A 19826-nucleotide genomic window follows, 5' to 3' on the forward strand; every position below is an offset into this window, starting at 1 on the left:
GCGGTCGACGGTGTAGTTGTCGCGGCGGGCGGGTGACTGTTCGAAAAGAGAGACGAAGAATGGAGCTGAGTTTGAGCCATTGAGTCAGTCGGTTGCTGGAGCTGCTGCAGGAGAGTCATGAGCGGCGGTGAACGGTGCGCTTTGTCTCTGCGTGCCGCACTATCGGCAGGGGAGCGGCATTACCGGTCCTGGCGCGCTTCACGGAGCTGGCGAAGGCCGGAGAGTCTCTTTGACCAGTGGCCGGAAATTGAGTAGTCGGGAGTGTGTCAGCGAGCGTGGGTGGTACTGTCCGTCTTTGTTGGAGCGTGCGAAAGTTTGGCTGACTTGACAGCAGGCACAGCGGGCGGTGAGTGCCAACCCGGCAGAATCTTCCGCTTGGCGCAACAATTCTCCGAAAACAGCCGCACGTGATGTCATCGGCGCTCGGGGCGCGTGGCCCCGCCGTCGCCCTGTCAACCACAGCGAGTAAACAAAGCGTATTTAATCTGCACCGGGCCTTCCACCCCGTCCTCCCTCTACCTTACCTACCCTACCTCCCTCATCTTCTCCGCATACCTCCACCCTCTCTCCATCTCTCAAACACACGCAAATACCTTCGAAATCAATACTTCAAAGCATCGATTACAGCATTGTCTAATACTAATATTTGTTTTACAGCAGCATACCAGAAAATCATATTGTACTACACCCATACCCGCTGCGTGGCATACCCTGGCTGACATCCCGCAGTAAGAGAGTAGCGCAGTCATGGCGAGCCCAGCAGTCTTGACCCCGGTCAAGAGCCGCTCATCAGTCTTCTCCACCCGCACCGCTGGCGGTCGGATGCCATTGACGCCCTCTCCCCGAACCCCACGGACGCAGACTCCTGATGCGCAGGCGCACGAGTCTCTCCATGGCGGCAACTTCATGTCCCGTCTCCAGCGCTCCATCTCCAAGACCACCCGAGACTCCCCCAAGTCGAACATCGCCCGGGCTACCAACTCGCCGCGACGGTTAGAGCTCGGCGTGTCGGAGTGGTCGCTGACTGGAACGGGCAACACATCAACCAAGACACCTGCCAAGTCGAAGAGGGACGGCACCCTCCGCTCAAGGCCCACCAAGACCCGGATAGCATACAACGCCGCCGACCGCTTCATCCCAAACCGCACAGCGAGCGACGCCATCTGCAACGTCGGCACCGGCAAGCTCGATCTCGACCAGCGACCCAAGTCTAGCTCTACGGGCGAGGGCTCCACGGTGCTGGCCAATGCCGCGAGTGCATTCGATCTGGGCGGTCGGGGTTCAGAGGAAGATGTCACCCTCTCGCTGGAAGGCCTTAGCCTCGAAGATGACGATGAGGAGGGCCGGTCAAAATCTAAGGCCACCCCAGACACCGTCGCATATCAGTCGTCGCTCGCATCAGCATGCGGCGTCAGCCTCAACACTCGCATTCTTGCCTTTAAGCCTGCCCCTCCGGAGTCATCAAAGCCCATCGACCTCCGATCACAGTACAACCGCCCCCTCAAGCCGGCCAGCAGTGTCAACGCCCAGAGCCGTCGTCGCATTCCATCTGCGCCTGAGCGGGTTCTCGATGCACCTGGTCTCGTCGATGACTACTATCTCAACCTCCTGGACTGGTCTTCGAGCAACCAGGTCGCCATCGGCCTAGAGCGCTCTGTCTACATCTGGTCTGCCGACTCCGGTTCGGTTGCTTCTCTTCTCGAATGTCCTTCCGAGACTTACATCTCGTCCGTGAAGTGGTCCGGCGATGGAGCCTACGTCGGTGTCGGTCTCGGCACTGGTGAGGTCCAGATTTGGGATGTCGAGGAGGGCACCAAGCTCCGAAGCATGTTCGGCCACGAGACACGCGTTGGGGTCATGGGCTGGAACAAGCATATCCTCTCTACTGGCGCTCGCTCGGGTCTCGTCTTCAACCACGACGTTCGCGTCGCTCAACACAAGGTCGCCGAGCTAGTCTCACACACTGGCGAAGTCTGCGGTCTTGAGTGGCGCGCCGATGGAGCTCAACTCGCGACTGGCGCTAACGACAACCTGGTCTCGATTTGGGATGCTCGGTCGCTTGCCGCTCCCAAGTTCACCAAGACCAACCACCGCGCAGCCGTCAAGGCTGTTTCGTGGTGCCCGTGGCAATCCAACCTCCTTGCGACTGGCGGTGGATCGAATGATCGTCAGATCTACTTCTGGAACACCACCACCGGAGCGCGCATCAATCACATCCCGACCGACTCCCAGGTCACCAGCCTGCGATGGAGCACCCACTACAAGGAGATCGTCAGCTCTGGCGGCTTCCCCGACAACTCTCTCAGCATCTGGAGCTACCCATCCGGTGTCAAGAACATGGAAGTCCCAGCCCACGAGTCTCGCGTTCTACACAGTTGCTTGAGCCCCGATGGCCAGATGCTAGCCACCGCCGCTGCGGACGAGTCCCTCAAGTTCTGGAAGATCTTCGAGAAGAAGCCCGGTCAGCCTTCGATCGCCGCTGCCGGTGCTGCCTCCACCAAGGCGAGCGTTGTCAAGCAGATGACGATTCGCTAAACATACAACAACTCATGTCTCGCACAGTCATCCTCTTCGGACTTTGACGCTGGTGCGGACGTCATCACCAACGGCTTGCGCAATGGAGCCGATTACCCGACTCTACGCGCAATGGTAAGTTGGTAAGTATCACATCTCGTTTGGGTATGTGACGCGGTCCTATCCATAGGAACCTTCCACAGCTACCCTCGGAAACTGGCAACTCGGCTGGGTGTTTTAGTCTCTGTTCAGCGAGGCGTCTTGGAGGATCATGCATGGGCGGTGTTGGTGGAGTGGATCCTTTCGAGCGTCTGATGAATACGAGTCCATGAGCGACGATGATCTCAGTCGATGTTTTGGTTACGAAAGCAAATGTTTTCGGGTGTCATCTCAAGTCTTGTCTGGAGGTTCTTCCTGGGTCCGTCCGTATTAATGCAAGCATATTCAAACGTTTAAAGAATTCCTTTTGAATGTGAAGTGACAAAGCGCGCGTAGACCACACACGTGAAAGACTTTTTTAATCCAAGGGTATTAATAATGCGAACATGTGATTATACAGTCTTTAGCGGTTCTCAAAATGTAAATCACTGCGAATCCGGCTCCTTCCCCATGCAAGTCACGAGCTCGTCCCCCGGCACCGCACTATTACACCTTGCACTATGCCAAATATTCTCCGTATACTCTTTCTCATAGAATCCTTCCTCCAGAATCGACCCAGCAGCAAGCGAAACCTTCGGCCCCGCGCCCTCGTGATGATGGAACAACTCTGGGTTCACGGTCACACAGCGAATCTGTCTGCCCTTGCACAGTATATGAAGCCAGACGTCGAACGACTCGACGCCATGGTCATCTCGCCCGACTAGCTTCCGGGCTGCTTGTCCAGTGACGGCATATGCGTAGGTGCATATGGGGCCGGCGGACCAATGGATGTAGCGCTTACGTTCGGGATAGGGAGATAGAGTCTTTTCCCAGGAGTTGATGTATGGCGGTACTGTTGGGTCGGGCAGAGTTATTGGCGGAGGGTCGAAGATGATGCTGTCGCCGCAGTGGCCGAGCCATAGGATATCCCATTCGGTGCCAAAGGGAGGGAGCGGCATGATGGATGTCGCATTCGACGCGTCGCCAGTCAGGTTGCGCACTGCCTCCGCGATTTGCGGCATCTGTGCTCGAATACCGATGTCCCAATCTGTGTCGTCTTCTAGGATTAACGTGCTGGAGTGTGTAGTCGCAATGTTGAGCGCGTGCAAATGGCCGAGCCATGAGAGAGCGTAACCCCTTCCCATGCCTTCCTTCCGCGCCATCAGCGCTTCTACATCCGCATTCGGCCATTCTGGCTGGGGAGGGACTGCTATGCTGAGGCCGCTGTATGCTGCTGCTTTGAGGAGGCCCTCCTTTCGCCAGCGTAACTGCACAGGGACAGAGTTGGGAGCAACGGCCACGATGCTTTCGAACTGTGATATTCGATGTCAGTCTGGATGTCTCAAAGCAGGGAGCGAGGTGGTTACCCCCAAAGTCGCATTAGCCGCGGAATAATCGAGATCGAGCTTTCTCCAAGACGCCCAGCTTAAGATATTAGCAGGGCGAAGATGGCCCGTTAGAATGAAGACATTGAATAGGAAAGCGACAACAACGAAATTTTTGAAACGAGAAGACTGCAATGAATTCATCCGGAACGACTTTCAAAGAAAAATAATGAGCGTATGCATGATAGAGAGGACCGTAGGCGATGTCGTGAGGTGTTCTCTGTTCATGGGAACGAGGCGCGTGCGGCACAGGGTACAGTACCACCATGCAAGCGTCTGTTAATATATATGATGGTGGGCGCTTAGAATTCCTTTGTCCTAGAGATTCCTTTGTTTTTAATTCCTGACTATACCACAACGGGCTAGCGCACATAATGCAACATCGCGGCGAAGTACACCTAGGCTTACTCTCTATCTCCGCACTTCAGGAACCATAAATACATACCTTGCAATGACGCATTTGCCGTCGCGACGGGCATCAACTCATCTGAAATCAATCATAAATAACAGTACCCGATCTCTCTGCATCAGCACACCAAGGACCTAGCCAACACTTCAGGCAGACGCATATCGAAAGAGGGCATTCGATCGCACAACCACAACATCAAGAGAAACCCCAATAGAAGCAGGAGCGCAGCCATGGCACCCGAGCACTCCATCATTCTCTCTCCTCTAGACCAGACGATGCCTCGGGCCTATATCCCCACGGCCCTCGTTTTCGCAACCAAAAACTATGAGTTGGCGATCTCGCATCTGCAGGCCGGCCTGGAGAAGACGTGCACGCAGCTGCCGTGGCTGAAGGGTCGTATCATAGAGAGGGCGAATGAACGGAAGCAGCTCGCTATTCGTTGGGATGTAACAGCACCAACGCCAGTCATAGAGGAGAAGGATGCCCCTGAGGGTTTTCCCGGTTTCGCACAGCTTGTAAAGACAGGAGGACCAGCGGAGTATTTTCAATACGGGATGTTCCCCTCCAGCTGTCTAGCCAGGAATCAGGAGGTGGAGGAACCCGGGGCACCAGTTTTCGGCACCAGCTGTGTGAGGATTGAGGGAGGGCTGGTATTTTGCGCGTCTATGCATCATGCTGTCATGGATGGCAGCGGGTATGGCGATTTCGTAAGGCTTTGGGCCGAGAACACGCGCGGTAGCCTAGGCTCTTCCATGGCGCCGGATCCGGAGGAGCCGTTGAATAGAGGGGGGCGCCTTGCAGATGCCATCGGACCTCCTTCAAAGCGGGATGAGCTCACAATTGAGAGCCTATTGAAAGAGCACCGCGAGTACAAGCTCCGATCCTCCGAAACCCACCCACCTACTTCCTCATCACCATCGCCCGAAGCAATCCCACCCGGCACCTCGAAGATCTTCACCTTCTCCGTGCCCAAGCTACGCGCCGTCAAAACGTCCTTCCCGCCCCACCTTATCGAAGACTCCTTCGTGACAGTCAACAATGTCCTCTGCGCAATCCTCTGGTCGCACGTCTCCTCTATCCGTTGCTCGCGCCCCGAGCACCCTGAACCTGCGTCAGACTCGCTTTTCGGCTTTGCGGTAAACGGGCGGCGGATCCTGGGGCTCAATGAGCCCACAGCTCCGTTTCTGGGCAACGTGACGCTGCTCGCACAAGCGGATGCACACATGGAGGAGCTAAAAGCTGTATCCGTAGAGGATCCGACTGCCCTGGCACCAGTGATATATTCTATTGCTTGCGCTGCTCTTCTGGTTGATAAAGCATACATTGAGTCCCTCGTCCAACTCGCCTCCCTACTGCCGGATCTCTCAGGCATGGAACCAGGCTGGGATGCCATAAATGGCCCGGACTTCAACGTCACGAGCTGGGTGTATATGGGACTGTATGACTGCGATTTTGGCGATGCAGTGGGGAAGCCGGAACTCGTGAGGTTGCCATGTCTGCCGGTTGATGGACTGGCCATGATACTCCCCAAGCGGATGAATAGCATTGGAGAGGAGACGCTGGAGGTCATGGTCGTGTTGAGGACAGATGATATGGATAGGCTGAGTGAGAGTGAGACGTGGAGAAGTTGGCTCGCAGAGGAAAAATAGAGAGGGCCGGGGAGCTATAGACAGCGGATGCAGCTCGAATTTGCACCAACATAGTTAACAGATGCAGAACAAGCGCATGCATCTCCTTGCTCCCAAGAAAAATCCGAGCCAGAGTCCCCATACCCACGCTCAATGATCCCTGTCCGGATCCAAAGCCGTACACAATTCCAAGATCCCGTCAGCAAGTGGCCAGCAGAAGTCGCTATGACACTCTTCGTCCAACTATCTGCATCTGTCTCAATCTAATTACTTTTTACGTACAAGGCTGCTGAGAGGAGGAGAGAGCTTAACAACCAACAATGGGCACCTAGAATCGAGTCGAGTTGGGTGGACTGCGATCGGCACAAGTACAAAGCTGAGGAGGCTTGGTGGAAATGGTGGCGACCGGTTGGCGTGCGGTCCAGGGCTCCGAACGAGCTTGCCGCCAGCCAGGCGTGGAGACACACCGGTGAGCACGATACCCATGAGTATCGAATGAAGATACTCGTCGGATCAGTCGGTCGCAGACATCTTCGGATGATGGTTGATGATAACCCGTTTGCACCATCCCTGAGTTCTCCATCAGGGGTGGCCCCGGGCCTAACCACGGGAAGGTGGGGTGCAAGGCTCATAAGAAGATTCCAATAAACAAGGTCAACCAAAGATACATGGTAAGCAAGTGGATAGATTGGAGTTTCGTACGTATCCGGCAGCCTGATGTGCTTCAGCTCCTTTGGCGTTGTTCAGGTTCTAGGGCGTATCCGGCTTCCCGATGTGCTTCAGCTCCTTATACGTTCTTCAAGATCTTCCCTCTGACTCTGCAGCCGATACATCCTATTCCTGCTTGGCTGCGTTACCCAAAAACACGACGAGAACAGCGCAGTACCTAAAGCCCACGTTAGCAAACGATGCACTCCTACTACTGTGATTGGAGTTTCTTACGCTGCGGTTGCCGCTAATGTCTCGTGACGCTTCGCCTTCGAATAGAAAGCCATGGTGCATGAGAATAGCATAGTAAAGAAGAAAAGAATGCCAATGCATCCCGCATAGCCGTTATAGCTACCCACCTTGGTCACTAAAACGTAGCAGAGTAGCACTGGTAGAACGAGGATGACTGCCATAATGAATGCGACGATTGCGGTAGCGACGTTCGAGATCCGACTAGCGCTGAAGTAGTGGATATATTGAGAACCGCTTTTGCTCCTGCTTCGCTTCGGTGAGGCCTTAGCTAGGCACGCTCGCAATTTAGGTGATGCTTAGGCGGACGGAGCTTACCTGGTCTGTAAAGAGTCGCTAACCAATGTGTTAGTCCCCGGGCATTCTACTGTGCACGTCTTACTTACTTGGAGAAATCGCCACCCTAGGAAGACAATCGCTCCCCCAATCCGCGCTTCAAGCCAATCGGGCTCTTTTGGGGGCCGAAGCGCAACTAGGTCTTCTTTCATCTGAACCCAAGATGCTTCGCGTTCAACGATTGGCTTGGTATTCCACATGTAGTTGAAAACACTTTGGTGATCCCGTTCTGTGGGTCTCTCGAAGGAGCGCATTTGCTGTACGGCGGTCATTAGTTGTGCTAAGCTATTGTTAGCTAACCGCCCAATAAGGTCAAGTGGTAGGTACAAGATCGAGCAATTCGAGAAGAACTCCCAGTTCGCGAAACAGCGGATCGGGGTGCCTCATTCTGAAGGCCTATCAGCTATCCAAGGCGGAAGGAGATCGCGTGGAGTTCTTTTGACCTTATGGTGAACGTTCGGCATGTTCGGAAGCAAGACGGGATATTCAAGACGTTGATGAACGTACCGTATTCCCGAAAGACCTGGTCCGCCCGCTCAAGGAGCTGCTGGCGCTCAGCCACCACATCCCGCGCCCCCGGAAGGATGGAGTCCTGAACCATCTGCACCGTCCTAAGTTGGCTCGGCTGTGCTTGGTTGAGGCATTCGTCTAGTTCATCAATCCTCGTCTCGAGCGTCATCAATTCGCCTTGTTTTTCCAACAGGAGACGGTTTTGGAAATAGCCGAAGCGTCGGAAAACCATGAAATTCTCATCGCTATCGAGAAATGCGGCGAGGCGAGGGTAGCCTTCTGGTGAATCCTTCAGAGTCCTGATGACTTCGGGAGCCCATGCTGGCCTCGAGCTTCGACGGCGCTTCTTGAACAGCTTCGTGCGCTTTCAGTGCGGGCTGTGGGCTTCGACTGCTACTTTTGCTGCTTCTACCTCGACTTCGGGAGGAGCTATCACTGTACGGTTGGGCGTAGGTGATATCGACGCTGGGTTGCTCGACCTCGGTTCGTCCTCAGCTGTGCGCGCGGCGGGTTCACTCTCTTCTAACGACTCTCGGAAAGATCCACTATCGTCCACAACTACCTCGCTTGATATGCCCGGCACAGCCTCGTCCCTGCTCTCCGGCAATACTCTCTCTGTTCTCACGAGGTCGGGGCAAGATGACGATCGCAGAGATGGGGGCATCGTACCCGCTTCAGGACATAGACCGGAGGTCCTCAAGAAACGAAAACCTGCGACTCTAAATCGCTATACCAGAAAGTAAGGATCAGGCAGGCTAGCTCGCAAGATATAGAGGTGCAGATGCCACCTCAGCCGCGCTTCCAGAGGGACGCAAGGTTGGCACTCGCATGTCGATCGCATGCAGCATGTCTATGCTTGGCAGCCTTGACCGGTGGTGATTCCCAAGAAGAAGGGCCCTCATCAACGCTGTCGCATGATGCTACTACTGGTGTAGCAAAAGTGCTCAAAATTCCGGCGATGCAGAGGATGTGTAGCTCCTTTGGTTGCTGACCCCGTTCAAGCCATTACCACCAAGCTGGAGCGTCAAGGACGAGAGAGAGAAGAGGAACAAGGCCTAGAAGGTGTTTGGCCGCATGCTGACCTCGGGGAATGAGGTCTTACGCGAGTATACGCGTGGCAGAGGCTTGCAGAAGAAAAAGGCAGATGTGCAGCGAGCATGGCTATGCAGCAATAAAGAGGTCAGGCGGCGAAACAAGCAAGGGCAAGCGAACTGGAGATGATGACGTATAGATGGGTATGCAGTGCCCCTATATGGTCACTGTTCGACCGAAGAAGGCGACCCACGGATGGTGTTGAGGCTCTGGAGGTCTAGCTAGAGCCTGCCCAGGTGGAGGCGAGACTTGTGACATGTGACGGATCTCCGCAACCCCGGATCGGGGAAGGCGCGGCTGGCGCCGGCTACCTTCAAGAGGAAGCATCACCTCGGCTTAAGCAACACAAGCGAAGGCCCGCGACCGTATTCGACGCTGCACATCCTTTCTTTCCCTTTCTTCGATTCTTCTTCGGAAAGTAAGACACCATGGCTTCGATCGCGAGAACCCTCAGACCGCTTGCGCGCGCTGCGACATCCTCATCCCGCACTCTGCGACCGGCATTCTCGCGAACCGCCCCGCGGTATGTCCGCGTGATGGAGTATGAAAGATTGTTTGCTGATACGTTGTGAACAGGATAAGATGCCTCTCAGCAACCCTACCACGCCGCGAGGTCGATATCTCAGACATTCCGCCCACGCCCATCACGCACCTCTCCGAAACCGAGGCCTTGATGGCCGATTCCGTCTCCAAGTTTGCTAATGAAGTTATCCTTCCGAAGGTCCGGGATATGGACGAGGCGGAGGCAATGGATCCGGCAGTGGTGGAACAATTGTTCGAGCAGGGTCTAATGGGCGTTGAGATACCCGAGGAGTACGGTGGCTCTGGCATGAACTTCACGTCAGCCATTATCGCCATTGAGGAGCTGGCGCGGGTAGACCCCAGCGTCAGTGTCATGTGCGACGTACACAACACCCTCTGCAACACCGCGATATTGAAGTATGGCTCCGAGAAGCTGAAGAAGGAGTGGTTGCCACGGCTGGCTACCAACTCCGTCGGTGAGTGCTGGAAGTCGAACACGCGCCGGAACCAATACTGACTATCCAGGCTCCTTCTGTCTTTCGGAACCTGTCTCGGGTTCAGATGCCTTCGCCCTCGCCACCAAGGCCACGCGCACCGAGACTGGGTACAAGATCAACGGCAGCAAGATGTGGATAACAAACAGCATGGAAGCTGGCTTCTTCATCGTCTTCGCCAACCTGGACCCCAGCAAGAAGTACAAGGGCATCACTGCGTTCATTGTCGAGAAGGGCACGCCTGGGTTCACCATTGCCAAGAAGGAGAAGAAGCTAGGAATCAAGGCCAGTAGCACATGCGTGATCAACTTCGACGATGTCGAGATCCCTAAAGACAACCTGCTTGGGAAGGAATTCGAGGGATATAAATACGCGATCGGACTTTTGAACGAAGGTCGTATCGGCATTGCCGCCCAGATGACGGGTCTGGCTCTGGGGGCTTTCGATAATGCTGCCGGGTGAGTACTTCGTTCATCCACATGCTAGCGACACGAGGCTAACAAGCACTAGGTACGTCTGGAACGACCGCAAGCAGTTCGGCCAGCTCATCGGCGAATTCCAAGGCATGCAGCACCAGCTGGCCCAGGCCTGGACCGAAATCCAAGCCGCTCGTGCTCTCGTCTATAACGCGGCGCGGAAGAAGGAAGCCGGCGAAGATTTCGTCATGGACGCTGCGATGGCTAAGCTGTATTCTTCGCAGGTCGCCGGAAGGGTGTCGGGCCAGGCGGTCGAATGGATGGGCGGCATGGGCTTCGTCAGGGAGGGCCTGGCTGAGAAGTACTTCCGAGACAGCAAGATCGGTGCCATCTACGAGGGAACGAGCAATATCCAGATGACGACTATTGCGAAGCATCTGCAGAAGCTGTACACGAAGTAAGCGGCTAGCGGCAAGGGAGGTGGACTTACTACAAGGAGTTCGGAGAATTCATATGCATGCCGATCTGACTGACGAATGGCTACGTATGTTGTATACAGTAGGAACTGGATAGCGAGAACAACGTCTTCTACGGCTTCGCGCCATCTCTTGTGATGCATGATGTCATCCTTCCGCTTTACCGCGAGCTCGACGCTGTTCGAGAGTGCCCTTAACAATGTGAGCGGGACTTGACAGTGGATCGCTTACGAGCACATCTGCTTTTGCCTTCATGAAAAGCATTCGTGTGGGAGAGATGCGTACATATGAGTGCCTGATCTGAGATCGAAGCCAGGATCACGCCCCAAAGCGGCTTGGACGGGCTTAGCACAACCCGAGTCCGATTTCCTTTCGCGCCCGGGGCCATGACCTGACGGTCCCAAACAATTCAAAATATCACGCATCACAGAGATGTGTATCAGATCACCGTTAACGTCAGCCATCGCGGCGCCGGACGGGCGATGCATGATGGCTCCTTCTCCCGCGCTGGGTAGCGCCTGCCTTAGGCTCCCGGCGCCCGAGACTGCCCATTGGCGTCGGCCCACCATGGCGAGAGGAAGGCATTTCCAACGCCCCCCATCCATGTCGACAACCCTCTGCCCGCCCAGCGACGCGCCAATTTTCGCGCACCACAGGGTGATGTCGGGCTTCCAGGCGGCTTTGTCTCTCTGACACCCGCTCCCTCAGTTTCCGTACCATGACGGCACGCTGCCACCTTCGCTCTTTTCTCGACCGCGCCCTCACCAGCCGACTTCCATTGTTTCCTCGCGTCTCCTAATCGGTTCCCACGTCTATCTCCTGTTGCAGTCCTGTTTCCTTCTTATTCGCTATTTTATTTTTCCTTGTCTGGTCCCCGCTCGCGTGACGCTCGATCCGCTCACCGCCCACCACGTCTCACTCAGCCCTACGGTAATTCAACAACAACAAGCGGTCGCGTGGCAACCCGCCAGCCACAGGTTACACAGCCCGTAGACAGTTGGAAACACGACACCGTCTGTTTGTCCATGTCCAAATAACTGCGCCTAAATGGCTTCCGAGTCCGGTGTCTCGGATAAGGATCGCCATGGAGCGCATACCTACGCCCGCATGGAAAACATATTGCCCTCCAGCATAGCCAAGCTGGAGCACTCCTTGCCCACCACACCCAAAATGGAACGGTCCATATCCATGACAGACAGTTTTATCCTGGAGCACCTTCAGCACCAACACCCACAAACGCCAGCAGCAGAACCAGACGGCATACAGTCTCCAGCTCCCGCTAAGAAAGATGATGCTCTCACTCCTATATCCAATTGGGCGCATCTGTCCTACATCAAGAGCCAACGGAATCACTTGCGAGCGGAGCTCAAGGCTCAGCAGGTTGCCGGTGCGGAAGCAAGGCAATCGATATCTTCTCTCCGCCGCCTTGCCTTTCGCATGGCCGTCAACATCTCTGTCAAGGAAAAACAGATCGCTACTACAGCACGGAATCTTGCCAGCGTCCGGAAGAGGGAGTACATGTCTACGCGCAATGCCGAGAAGAGGATCGAGCAGCTGACGAAGCATCTGAAAGAGGAGGAATACAAGAACAGAGATATTCTTGAATGCCTGGAGAAAGCTTCTATGCTGACTCTTCAGTGTAAGTGTCTCGCCCTAATGCTATTCTAATAACTGACAGCGCCACTTCCAGACTCCGATCCTAATCCCCAAACTCAAACCCGGCTTCAACCTAATCCACTCTCTCCGCCTCCGTCGCCCCCACCTCGTACTTCAAGGCTCTCGCGCAGCTCCATTGGAACGCCCAGAACTCCACCACGGCCGACTTCGGCGTTATGGGATAACAACAACTGGGACTTCACGCCAGAGTATAGCTCACCTATTGAGATACGCACATCGGACAATCGACTAATCCGAGCGAAACGCGAGTCGGATCGTGCACTTTCAGTATGCAGGGAAAGGATCGCGGAGCTGGAGGCGGAATGCTCCAAAAGTAGGGACGCGGCGAGCCTTCTGGAGGCAATACAGGCGAGTCTGGAGGAGGAGGTTCGAAGTCATCAGGCACGCATCGTGGCCTTGGAGCGATCGGGAGCAACGGTGGAAGAGAACCTGCGTGTCGCAAAGTCGCAGCTGGATGCATCGTCGAAGGCCGAGGCTGATATGAAAGCCGAGTTGGATCGCAAGAGCAAGGAAATCGAGGAGCTGGAGAAAGGCGCAAGGCAGCGGCATGAGACGATTGAAGCGCTGGAGAAAGAGAAGGCTTCGCTTGAAGAGGACGTCGAGAACTGCAACGCCCGCATTCAGAAGCTTGAAATGTACACCAGTGGGCTGGAAGACGAACTTCGCTCTGAGAGGGATAGCTTGGATGCCGCTGGCCGTCGAGAAACAGAACTTCGCGAGCTCATTTCCGAGAACGAGAGTCATCTTGAGAACATGTCAGCACAGCTAGAAAAGAGCCGAGAGAACATCAAAGAGCTAGAGCAATCACTAGGACTCTTCGAAAATCAGGTCAAGGAGCAGACGAGGAAGATCGAGGTATCCGGCGGAGTGATCTCGGCCCTTCGGGATGAGCTGAAGGAGTCTGAGGAACTGAAGAAGCATACCGAGTTAGCGTTGGCGATATCTCGCGCGTCATTAGCGGAATTGGAATCGGCTCTACGATCAGCGAACGAGACGAACGCCAATTTGCAGATGGAGCTGGATTCGACCCTGGGGACGAAGAGCAGACTTGAAGAGGAGCTACGAATGACGAAAGAGAAGCTTAGTAGTGAGATTGATGTCCAGGCCAAGATACAATCTGAGCTCGATACGCTGCGTCTATCGCGGGACAGTTTGGAGGACGATCTGCAAGCAGCTCGAGACAGGATCAACTTGCTAGAACGAGCCGACTCCGAAACCCAGAAGGATCTCCAGACCTTACGCAATGCGAGAGCTTCATTAGAGAACGAACTCGTGGCCGCGCACCAAACATCATCCCGGCTGCAGAAAGAGCTGGAATCTAGCACCGGCAAACTCGCATACCTCGAAGCTTCTATCGCGGCAATCCAGGAGAAGCTACGAGAGTCCGAGCAATATAAGGCCTGCCTGCGCGATGAGTTGGAGCACGCGCAACGTTCGAAGATGGAGATGAAGGAACAGCTCGACGAAGTTCTTAGTTCGAAAGAGCAGCTCGAGCGCGATCTTGAGTCTAGTCAGTCGCACATGGCTCGCGTGGAGTCTGAAAGCAGGACTCTGGAGGCCAAGGTTGCAGAGCTGCGGGACAGTCTTCAGCAAAGCGAGCATTCCAAAGCGGATCTTGAGGAACGTCTCACCCGCATTCAGACCGAAGGAGAACGCCTCCGGACCGAGCGGGCTGAGTTGCAGGAGAACCTATCCTCAAACCAGCGTTCGAATACGGAAGCTGAGGAACGCCTTGCTCTTCTCAAGGCCGAAGCCGCAACCTTGGATAAGCAATCATCTGATCTGCAGGACAAGCTACGCCAGAGCGAGAACACCACGGCAGAGACTGAAGGGCGCTTGAAAGAAGCACTTCAAACTTCCGCTGAGCTTCAAGGGAAGCTAGCTGATGCACAGTCAAGTCTAGCTTCAGTTCAGTCCGAAGGCGATGATTTGCGGTCCAAGCTTTCCGCTCTCGAAGCCAATATTCTCTCCGGCCAGAATTCGAAAGAAGAAGTGGAAGAGCGCTTGAAGAGCATATCAGAATCGCACAGTGGCCTCGAGAACGAGCTCACCTCAACTCGGTCTTGTCTAAATGGCGTCATTTCCGAAAGGAATGAACTCAAGTCTAAGCTTTCTGCAGCTGAGCAAGAGCTTGATACCCTGCAGCAGACGAAAGAGCAGCTCGAAGACCGACTTGAGGGTATATTGAAGGCTAATGCAGAGCTGGAGAACGAACTAAACTCGACCCGCTCGCGCTTCCGAGATAATGAGACTGAGAATGCTACCCTTACCTCTAGGCTTTCTGATACTGGGAAAGAACTCGACGCTGTACGCAGTAGCAAGATTGAGGTCGAAGGACGATTGGACACTGCAGCAAGCGCGAACGCTGATCTTGAAGAGGCGCTTGGCTCCTCTCGTTCGCGTTTAAGGTTGTTTGAAGATGAGTGTACTACTCTCAAGTCCGCTCTCTCTGAAGCAAGTCAGGAACGAGATGCATTGTGCAGCGGCAAGAACGACGTCGAGCAACGTTTAGACGCGATGTCTGCGGCGAAGGCCGAGCTTGAGAAGAGTCTAGACGCTGCCCAATCCCGCCTGGGTGGAGCGGAATCAGAGAGGCTTACGCTCAGGTCTAGAATATCCGAGGCCGACAAGGAGCTCGATACATTGCGGCAGACTAACGCGACGCTCGACGCCTCTGAGAAGGATCTGCTGTCGCGCCTCGCCACTGCCGAGGAGGAGTTGAACACCGTAAGGATAGCGAACGCTAGGTTAGAGGCCTTCTTGGAGCAAGTCGAGCAAGATATGGTGGGCGCAGAGGCAGCCGTTGAAGAGAGCGAGAAACGTCTGGATGACTTCGTTGATGAATCAGAGGCGAAGCTGAACGCGGCGCGGACGTCGAAGCTGAAATACAAACGTAGGCTTACGGCGAGAAACAAAGAGTTGGAGATCCTGATGGACGAAAACTCCGAGCTACATAACCATATCAGTGAGCAAGAGCGAGAGGTCGAATCGCTCAGGGCTGGCAAGAGCAAGCTTTTGGCAGAGGTACAGGAGAAGGAGAAAACGGCGCAGGAACTTGAATGGAGCCACCAACAACGACTACGGGATGAACTCAAGGCGAAGGACGACTTACTGGCCGAACTACAGAAGAGCAGCCGAGATCATCTAGAAGAGCAACTGCGAGAAAAGGACATAGCCCTAGATGAGCTACAGAAGAGCCACGAAAGCCGACTCCAATCCGAACTTCAGGCCAAGGACTCCATGATCGAAGACCTACAGAACAGCAAGGATGAGTTCGCAGCCTCGCTCGCTGCGGTTGAAGAGGAGCTTCGTGATCTGAAAGAGAGCAAGAAGACTTTCGAAAAGCTAGTCGAAACACTTCAAGAGAAGATTCGCCACCTGGAAGTTCTAGAAGAATGGCAGCATCCTGCAGGATCCGATCAGACTGAGGGATGGGTTAGCGCGAAGAGTCACCAGGATGACGCTGAAGCGAGTGCTTCAAGTCTACAACCACAATGTATCTCATCTTCCGCAGCACACAGTGTCCGAAGTCATCACAGCATACAGAAAAGCCGACCATTGAGCCGTGCCAGCGTCGGGTCGAAGGACGAGGATCTTGAAGCATGGGCAAAGGAGGTCGAGAGGGTGCGCATGCTGAGGGATGAAACAGCCATACAGCTGAGGGGCATGAAGAAGGTCGAGAGCGAGCTGAAGAAGTCGCTAAAGGACAGCGAGGCACAGCTGCACGACCTGGAAAAGCACGGCAAACCGTAAGCCGCACCCCTAGGTTCCCACTCAGTCCGTGTATTGATACTAATGCTTTCCACAGCAAGCGTTTCCGCGCCGTTCTCACCAAGCGCAGGCGTTCGCACCATCCCCAGTCATCCTCTCCTCAAACCCCGTCGCCCTCGCGCCCAGCCACTGCCGACATGATGCGGAACTCGTCGTATCACCACAACTCTCTATACCTAGACCAGAACGACGATCGGCCCAGTACATCTGGATTCAGTCCTTCGTCCCGCAGATGGTCTTCGCTGCCCCGGCCCACAACAACCTACCGACCGAAGACAAGCAGTAGCTTAGGAAAGTTGAACCTACATATGATGGGGCACGGCGATCGGCCCGCAACAGTTCATAGACCGAAGACGAGCAGTAGCTTTGGGAAGTTGAATCTACATATGATGGGTCATGGCGATCGGCCAAAGACGGCTGGAAGCGCGATGAGTGGTGAAGGTGGGCAGAAAGAGAAGAAGAGGTGGAGCTCTAGCTTGAGGAAGCTGTTCAAGGGTGCGGCATGAGCGAGAAAGTGTATTTCCGGGCGGATGAGGCCAAGTGGGAGTGTCTTTTTCAGCATGGCGCTAACTGCATTGGCATTGGGCGGTAGCATATCGTCTCGAGCGTTGACCAATCACATTACATCACTTGCCAGTTCCCTCAAGGGTTTGGTCCGGTGAAGGTGAACTATAATCAAGGTGAAGGTAAACTATAAGCAAGGTGAAAGTGAACTCTAAGCAAGGTGAAGGCATGCTAATCTTTTGGAAAGGTGGGCTTCCTATACAACTTCTCACCTTTAAAGCACCACCTAACGGCTTACCTTGCGCTCCCGTACGGGTGCCACCCACCATGGCTCGCAAGAAATCATCACCTGAGGACAATGGCAGCTCATCCGCGCCCAGTGTTGCGGCGCAGTCCGCTCAGAACCAATTGCAGAGGTACGAAGTGCAGAAAGTCAAACAGTTTCCTCGGCGCTGATAGCATATAGCTTGGCAGAAAAGAGGGATGCGGTCAACGAAGAAGCCCTGGCGCTCGAGCGCCGCCGCCGCGCTCTCTGCAAGCAGAGCCGGGGAATCGAACACCGCATGCGTCTAGCTATTCTCCGGAACTTCATTAGCGAATGCCGAGAGCTCGCCGGGAAAGTTCATGCTTTGCTCCCGCTGGAGCTTAGAGACCGGGTCTATGAGTATGCTTGGGAAGGATACGATGCCTCTCGCCCTTGGCGCGGCCCCAAACGGTCCTACTGGACGCCCTGGGTGCTTCCGGAATTTGTTGGACACGGGGTCGCCAAAGAAGCAGCAGTGGTCTACTACCGTGTCAAGCCCCATGCTCTACCCTTCAGTATGCCCGGCGGAGTAGAGACCTTTCTCACTGTCGACCGCTTCCACCTTGGCCTCAACCCGGGAGATCATATTCGACACCTCGAGATCAGGATTCTCGCACACTACAATTACGCTATGCTTAAGACCAACATGGAAGCCTTGCGGCAGCTGCGGCTAATGAACGGGTTCCGGCTCCGCATCACTTTGGAGGGCCGTGTCACGGAGCACTTACCGAAGGTGTTGCGGGCGCTCGTGCCAATGTGTCAAGAGCTGAAAGAGGCGGGTGCGAATGTGCAAGTCTGGGAGGCTCAGTATGCGTTGGAGAGGAAGCGGCTTCTGGATCTTCCGGACCTGCTTAACTCGATGGAGGGATGAGCGAATGAGAGCGAGAGGACATGGGTGCTGGGCTTGGTGGGATTCCGCTGCGGATGTGATTCTTTGAATGCCCGCGTGTGAGGAGGGTAGCTTATTGAGATGGCTTACTTCTCTCGTAGGCAGGTTGATGAAATATCAAGGCCGCCTCCACAACCTCCATTCAGATATGGGCGGAGTGAAATGTCATGCACGTATCGCACGCTAGCGCGGTCCGCTATTGCCTAGCTCTTGTCTTCCAAATTGTTATACACGAACTAAGCTCTTCGCAACTCCATACGTGCGCTGTCCAAGATAGAGCGCAAGGAACCGTCGAGCGTCCGCATGTCCCAACCATCTACAGGCAGACTCGCTATCGAGTCTCCTCGACAGCACGTGCAGAGGTTAGTGCCTCATTTTAAGCTGATTACCCTCGATGTTAATGCAGGCCAGCTTAATCATAAGAGCAGTCGTCGTTGCGGATGAGTAAAGCCGCGCCCGCCTTGAGATTAGGATTCTCACGTCAATATCTAAGGACCACATCGCTCGTGCAGCGTCTCGATCAGCTCAAACACGAGCAAAATGATCTCCACCACGAAATCCATCTAGCCATCCTCCGATGCTCCCTCAAAGAATGCCGCAAATTCGCCTTGGAAGTGCACACTCAGCTCCCCCCAGAACTCCGCGACATGGTCTACCAACACGCATGGTAAGCATCGCACGTAAAGCGCGCTGGCCGCAGGTAGTAGCAGCTAGTCTTCTACTCTGAGAACCCGTCGTGCCCGAGCTACGGCCTCGAACACACGCTCAACATGAGTTTCGACTGGCGCCGCATGTCCTTGTGGGTGCTCCCGCACTTCGGCTGCCCCAGCGTCACGAGGGAGGCGGCGATTGCGTACTACGGTGGCGGCGTCATGCCCGCCAATCGAATCGGGTATGCGGTACACAGACTGCAGGCTGCAGGCGTTTCTTACGGTGGACAGCCTGCACCTCCGCCTCACGCCTGCGGAGTATATCCGCCGTCTCACGGTATCTATATACCCTTTCCACTGCCCGGCACTTTGTTTAGTGCGGGGATGTCTGACAAGGGGTACGCCTTACTGGCGGAGAACTTCCGCGCGCTGGGGAAGGTGCGGTTAGAGGAGGGGTTTCGTCTCTGTGTTCATATTTCGAGATTTGTGGACGGGGAGAGGGGGTTGGGACGAGTGTTGCGCGTGTTGTGGCCGATGTGTGTTTTGCTTAAAGAGAAGGGGGTGGAGGTGGAGATATTGGTTCTGGAGGAGGGGAAGTTCGGAAAATAGAGACGCTCGCTACGTACGGATAAGGGTGTTGAAATCCCAGCGCAATGGGAGTAGAGAGGCATTGTGAGATATCCAAAAACATGATTCCTCCTTAGTATGTTCTGGGCAAGCAGCAGTCAGCATAATAAACGAGTTGCCGTTTGCCGTCGGATACTCCACTGAAGGCCTTCAGGCTGGCCTTTGCTCAATCTGCCCAGTCCATGTCTTGCAAACTCTTCCATCCTTTCTGTACTAAACCGCTGAACCTTTTGATGGTACCACTTCTGCCTGCGGAGTCTAAAATATAGCGTCTTTTTTGCTGGTACTGTATATGTAGTATGCTCGCATCTTATTTATGATAAGGTCGAGTGAATTAATGACTGCGCGCGCGCAAACTCTTCCACTAGCTGTGCATCAGCAGAAACCAAACACAAACACCATCTCACTACCTTCCACAGCATCGTCGTCGCCGCCATGAAACGCAAGCGCTCATCAAACCTAGGTGGTCCTCTCAAGGAGACTCTGGCTGTAAAATATTCTGCGGAGTTAAGGGGCTTGCCACACAG

General features: G+C 54.7%; 8 protein-coding genes across 8 annotated transcripts; 6 read left to right on the top strand and 2 right to left on the bottom strand.

Annotated features, from left to right (window-relative positions):
* Positions 1-512: 512 nt before the first annotated feature.
* BU26DRAFT_487594 (cell division cycle protein-like protein Cdc20) lies at positions 513-2968 on the top strand. Its single transcript, XM_033825952.1, has 2 exons — positions 513-679; positions 730-2968. The coding sequence occupies exon 2, from the start codon at positions 748-750 to the stop codon at positions 2533-2535; it is 1788 nt and encodes a 595-aa protein (XP_033681454.1). The 5' UTR covers positions 513-679; positions 730-747; the 3' UTR covers positions 2536-2968.
* Positions 2969-3051: 83 nt separating this feature from the next.
* BU26DRAFT_552475 (glycosyltransferase family 25 protein) lies at positions 3052-4283 on the bottom strand. The gene is made up of 2 exons (XM_033832156.1): positions 4020-4283; positions 3052-3965 (listed from the first exon to the last, which is right to left on the bottom strand). The coding sequence occupies exons 1-2, from the start codon at positions 4179-4181 to the stop codon at positions 3099-3101; spliced, it is 1029 nt and encodes a 342-aa protein (XP_033681455.1). The 5' UTR covers positions 4182-4283; the 3' UTR covers positions 3052-3098.
* A 136-nt stretch (positions 4284-4419) lies between these two features.
* Positions 4420-6223, top strand: BU26DRAFT_520923 (uncharacterized protein). The gene has a single exon (XM_033829404.1). It carries the CDS (start codon positions 4677-4679, stop codon positions 6093-6095), a length of 1419 nt encoding a protein of 472 aa, XP_033681456.1. The 5' UTR covers positions 4420-4676; the 3' UTR covers positions 6096-6223.
* Positions 6224-6908: 685 nt separating this feature from the next.
* Positions 6909-8541, bottom strand: BU26DRAFT_566831 (uncharacterized protein; the record flags this gene model as incomplete). Its single annotated transcript, XM_033833578.1, has 6 exons — positions 6909-6960; positions 7017-7285; positions 7350-7367; positions 7418-7647; positions 7875-8232; positions 8290-8541. The coding sequence occupies 6 exons, from the start codon at positions 8539-8541 to the stop codon at positions 6909-6911; spliced, it is 1179 nt and encodes a 392-aa protein (XP_033681457.1).
* Positions 8542-9320: 779 nt separating this feature from the next.
* On the top strand, positions 9321-11157 carry BU26DRAFT_487596 (acyl-CoA dehydrogenase NM domain-like protein). Its single transcript, XM_033825953.1, has 4 exons — positions 9321-9492; positions 9546-9967; positions 10017-10443; positions 10496-11157. Exons 1-4 carry the CDS (start codon positions 9398-9400, stop codon positions 10860-10862), a joined length of 1311 nt encoding a protein of 436 aa, XP_033681458.1. The 5' UTR covers positions 9321-9397; the 3' UTR covers positions 10863-11157.
* Positions 11158-11703: 546 nt separating this feature from the next.
* BU26DRAFT_45795 (uncharacterized protein) lies at positions 11704-15528 on the top strand. Its single transcript, XM_033824962.1, has 3 exons — positions 11704-12516; positions 12568-14962; positions 15018-15528. Exons 1-3 carry the CDS (start codon positions 11925-11927, stop codon positions 15064-15066), a joined length of 3036 nt encoding a protein of 1011 aa, XP_033681459.1. The 5' UTR covers positions 11704-11924; the 3' UTR covers positions 15067-15528.
* Positions 15529-17156: 1628 nt separating this feature from the next.
* BU26DRAFT_566834 (uncharacterized protein) lies at positions 17157-18004 on the top strand (the record flags this gene model as incomplete). The annotated part of the gene is made up of 2 exons (XM_033833579.1): positions 17157-17245; positions 17296-18004. 2 exons carry the CDS (start codon positions 17157-17159, stop codon positions 18002-18004), a joined length of 798 nt encoding a protein of 265 aa, XP_033681460.1.
* A 788-nt stretch (positions 18005-18792) lies between these two features.
* Positions 18793-19281, top strand: BU26DRAFT_507057 (uncharacterized protein; the record flags this gene model as incomplete). Its single annotated transcript, XM_033826970.1, has 1 exon — positions 18793-19281. One exon carries the CDS (start codon positions 18793-18795, stop codon positions 19279-19281), a length of 489 nt encoding a protein of 162 aa, XP_033681461.1.
* Positions 19282-19826: the final 545 nt, after the last annotated feature.

Source organism: Trematosphaeria pertusa, assembly GCF_010094035.1.
Source record: "Trematosphaeria pertusa strain CBS 122368 unplaced genomic scaffold BU26scaffold_10, whole genome shotgun sequence".
NCBI classification, from domain to species: domain Eukaryota; kingdom Fungi; phylum Ascomycota; class Dothideomycetes; order Pleosporales; family Trematosphaeriaceae; genus Trematosphaeria; species Trematosphaeria pertusa.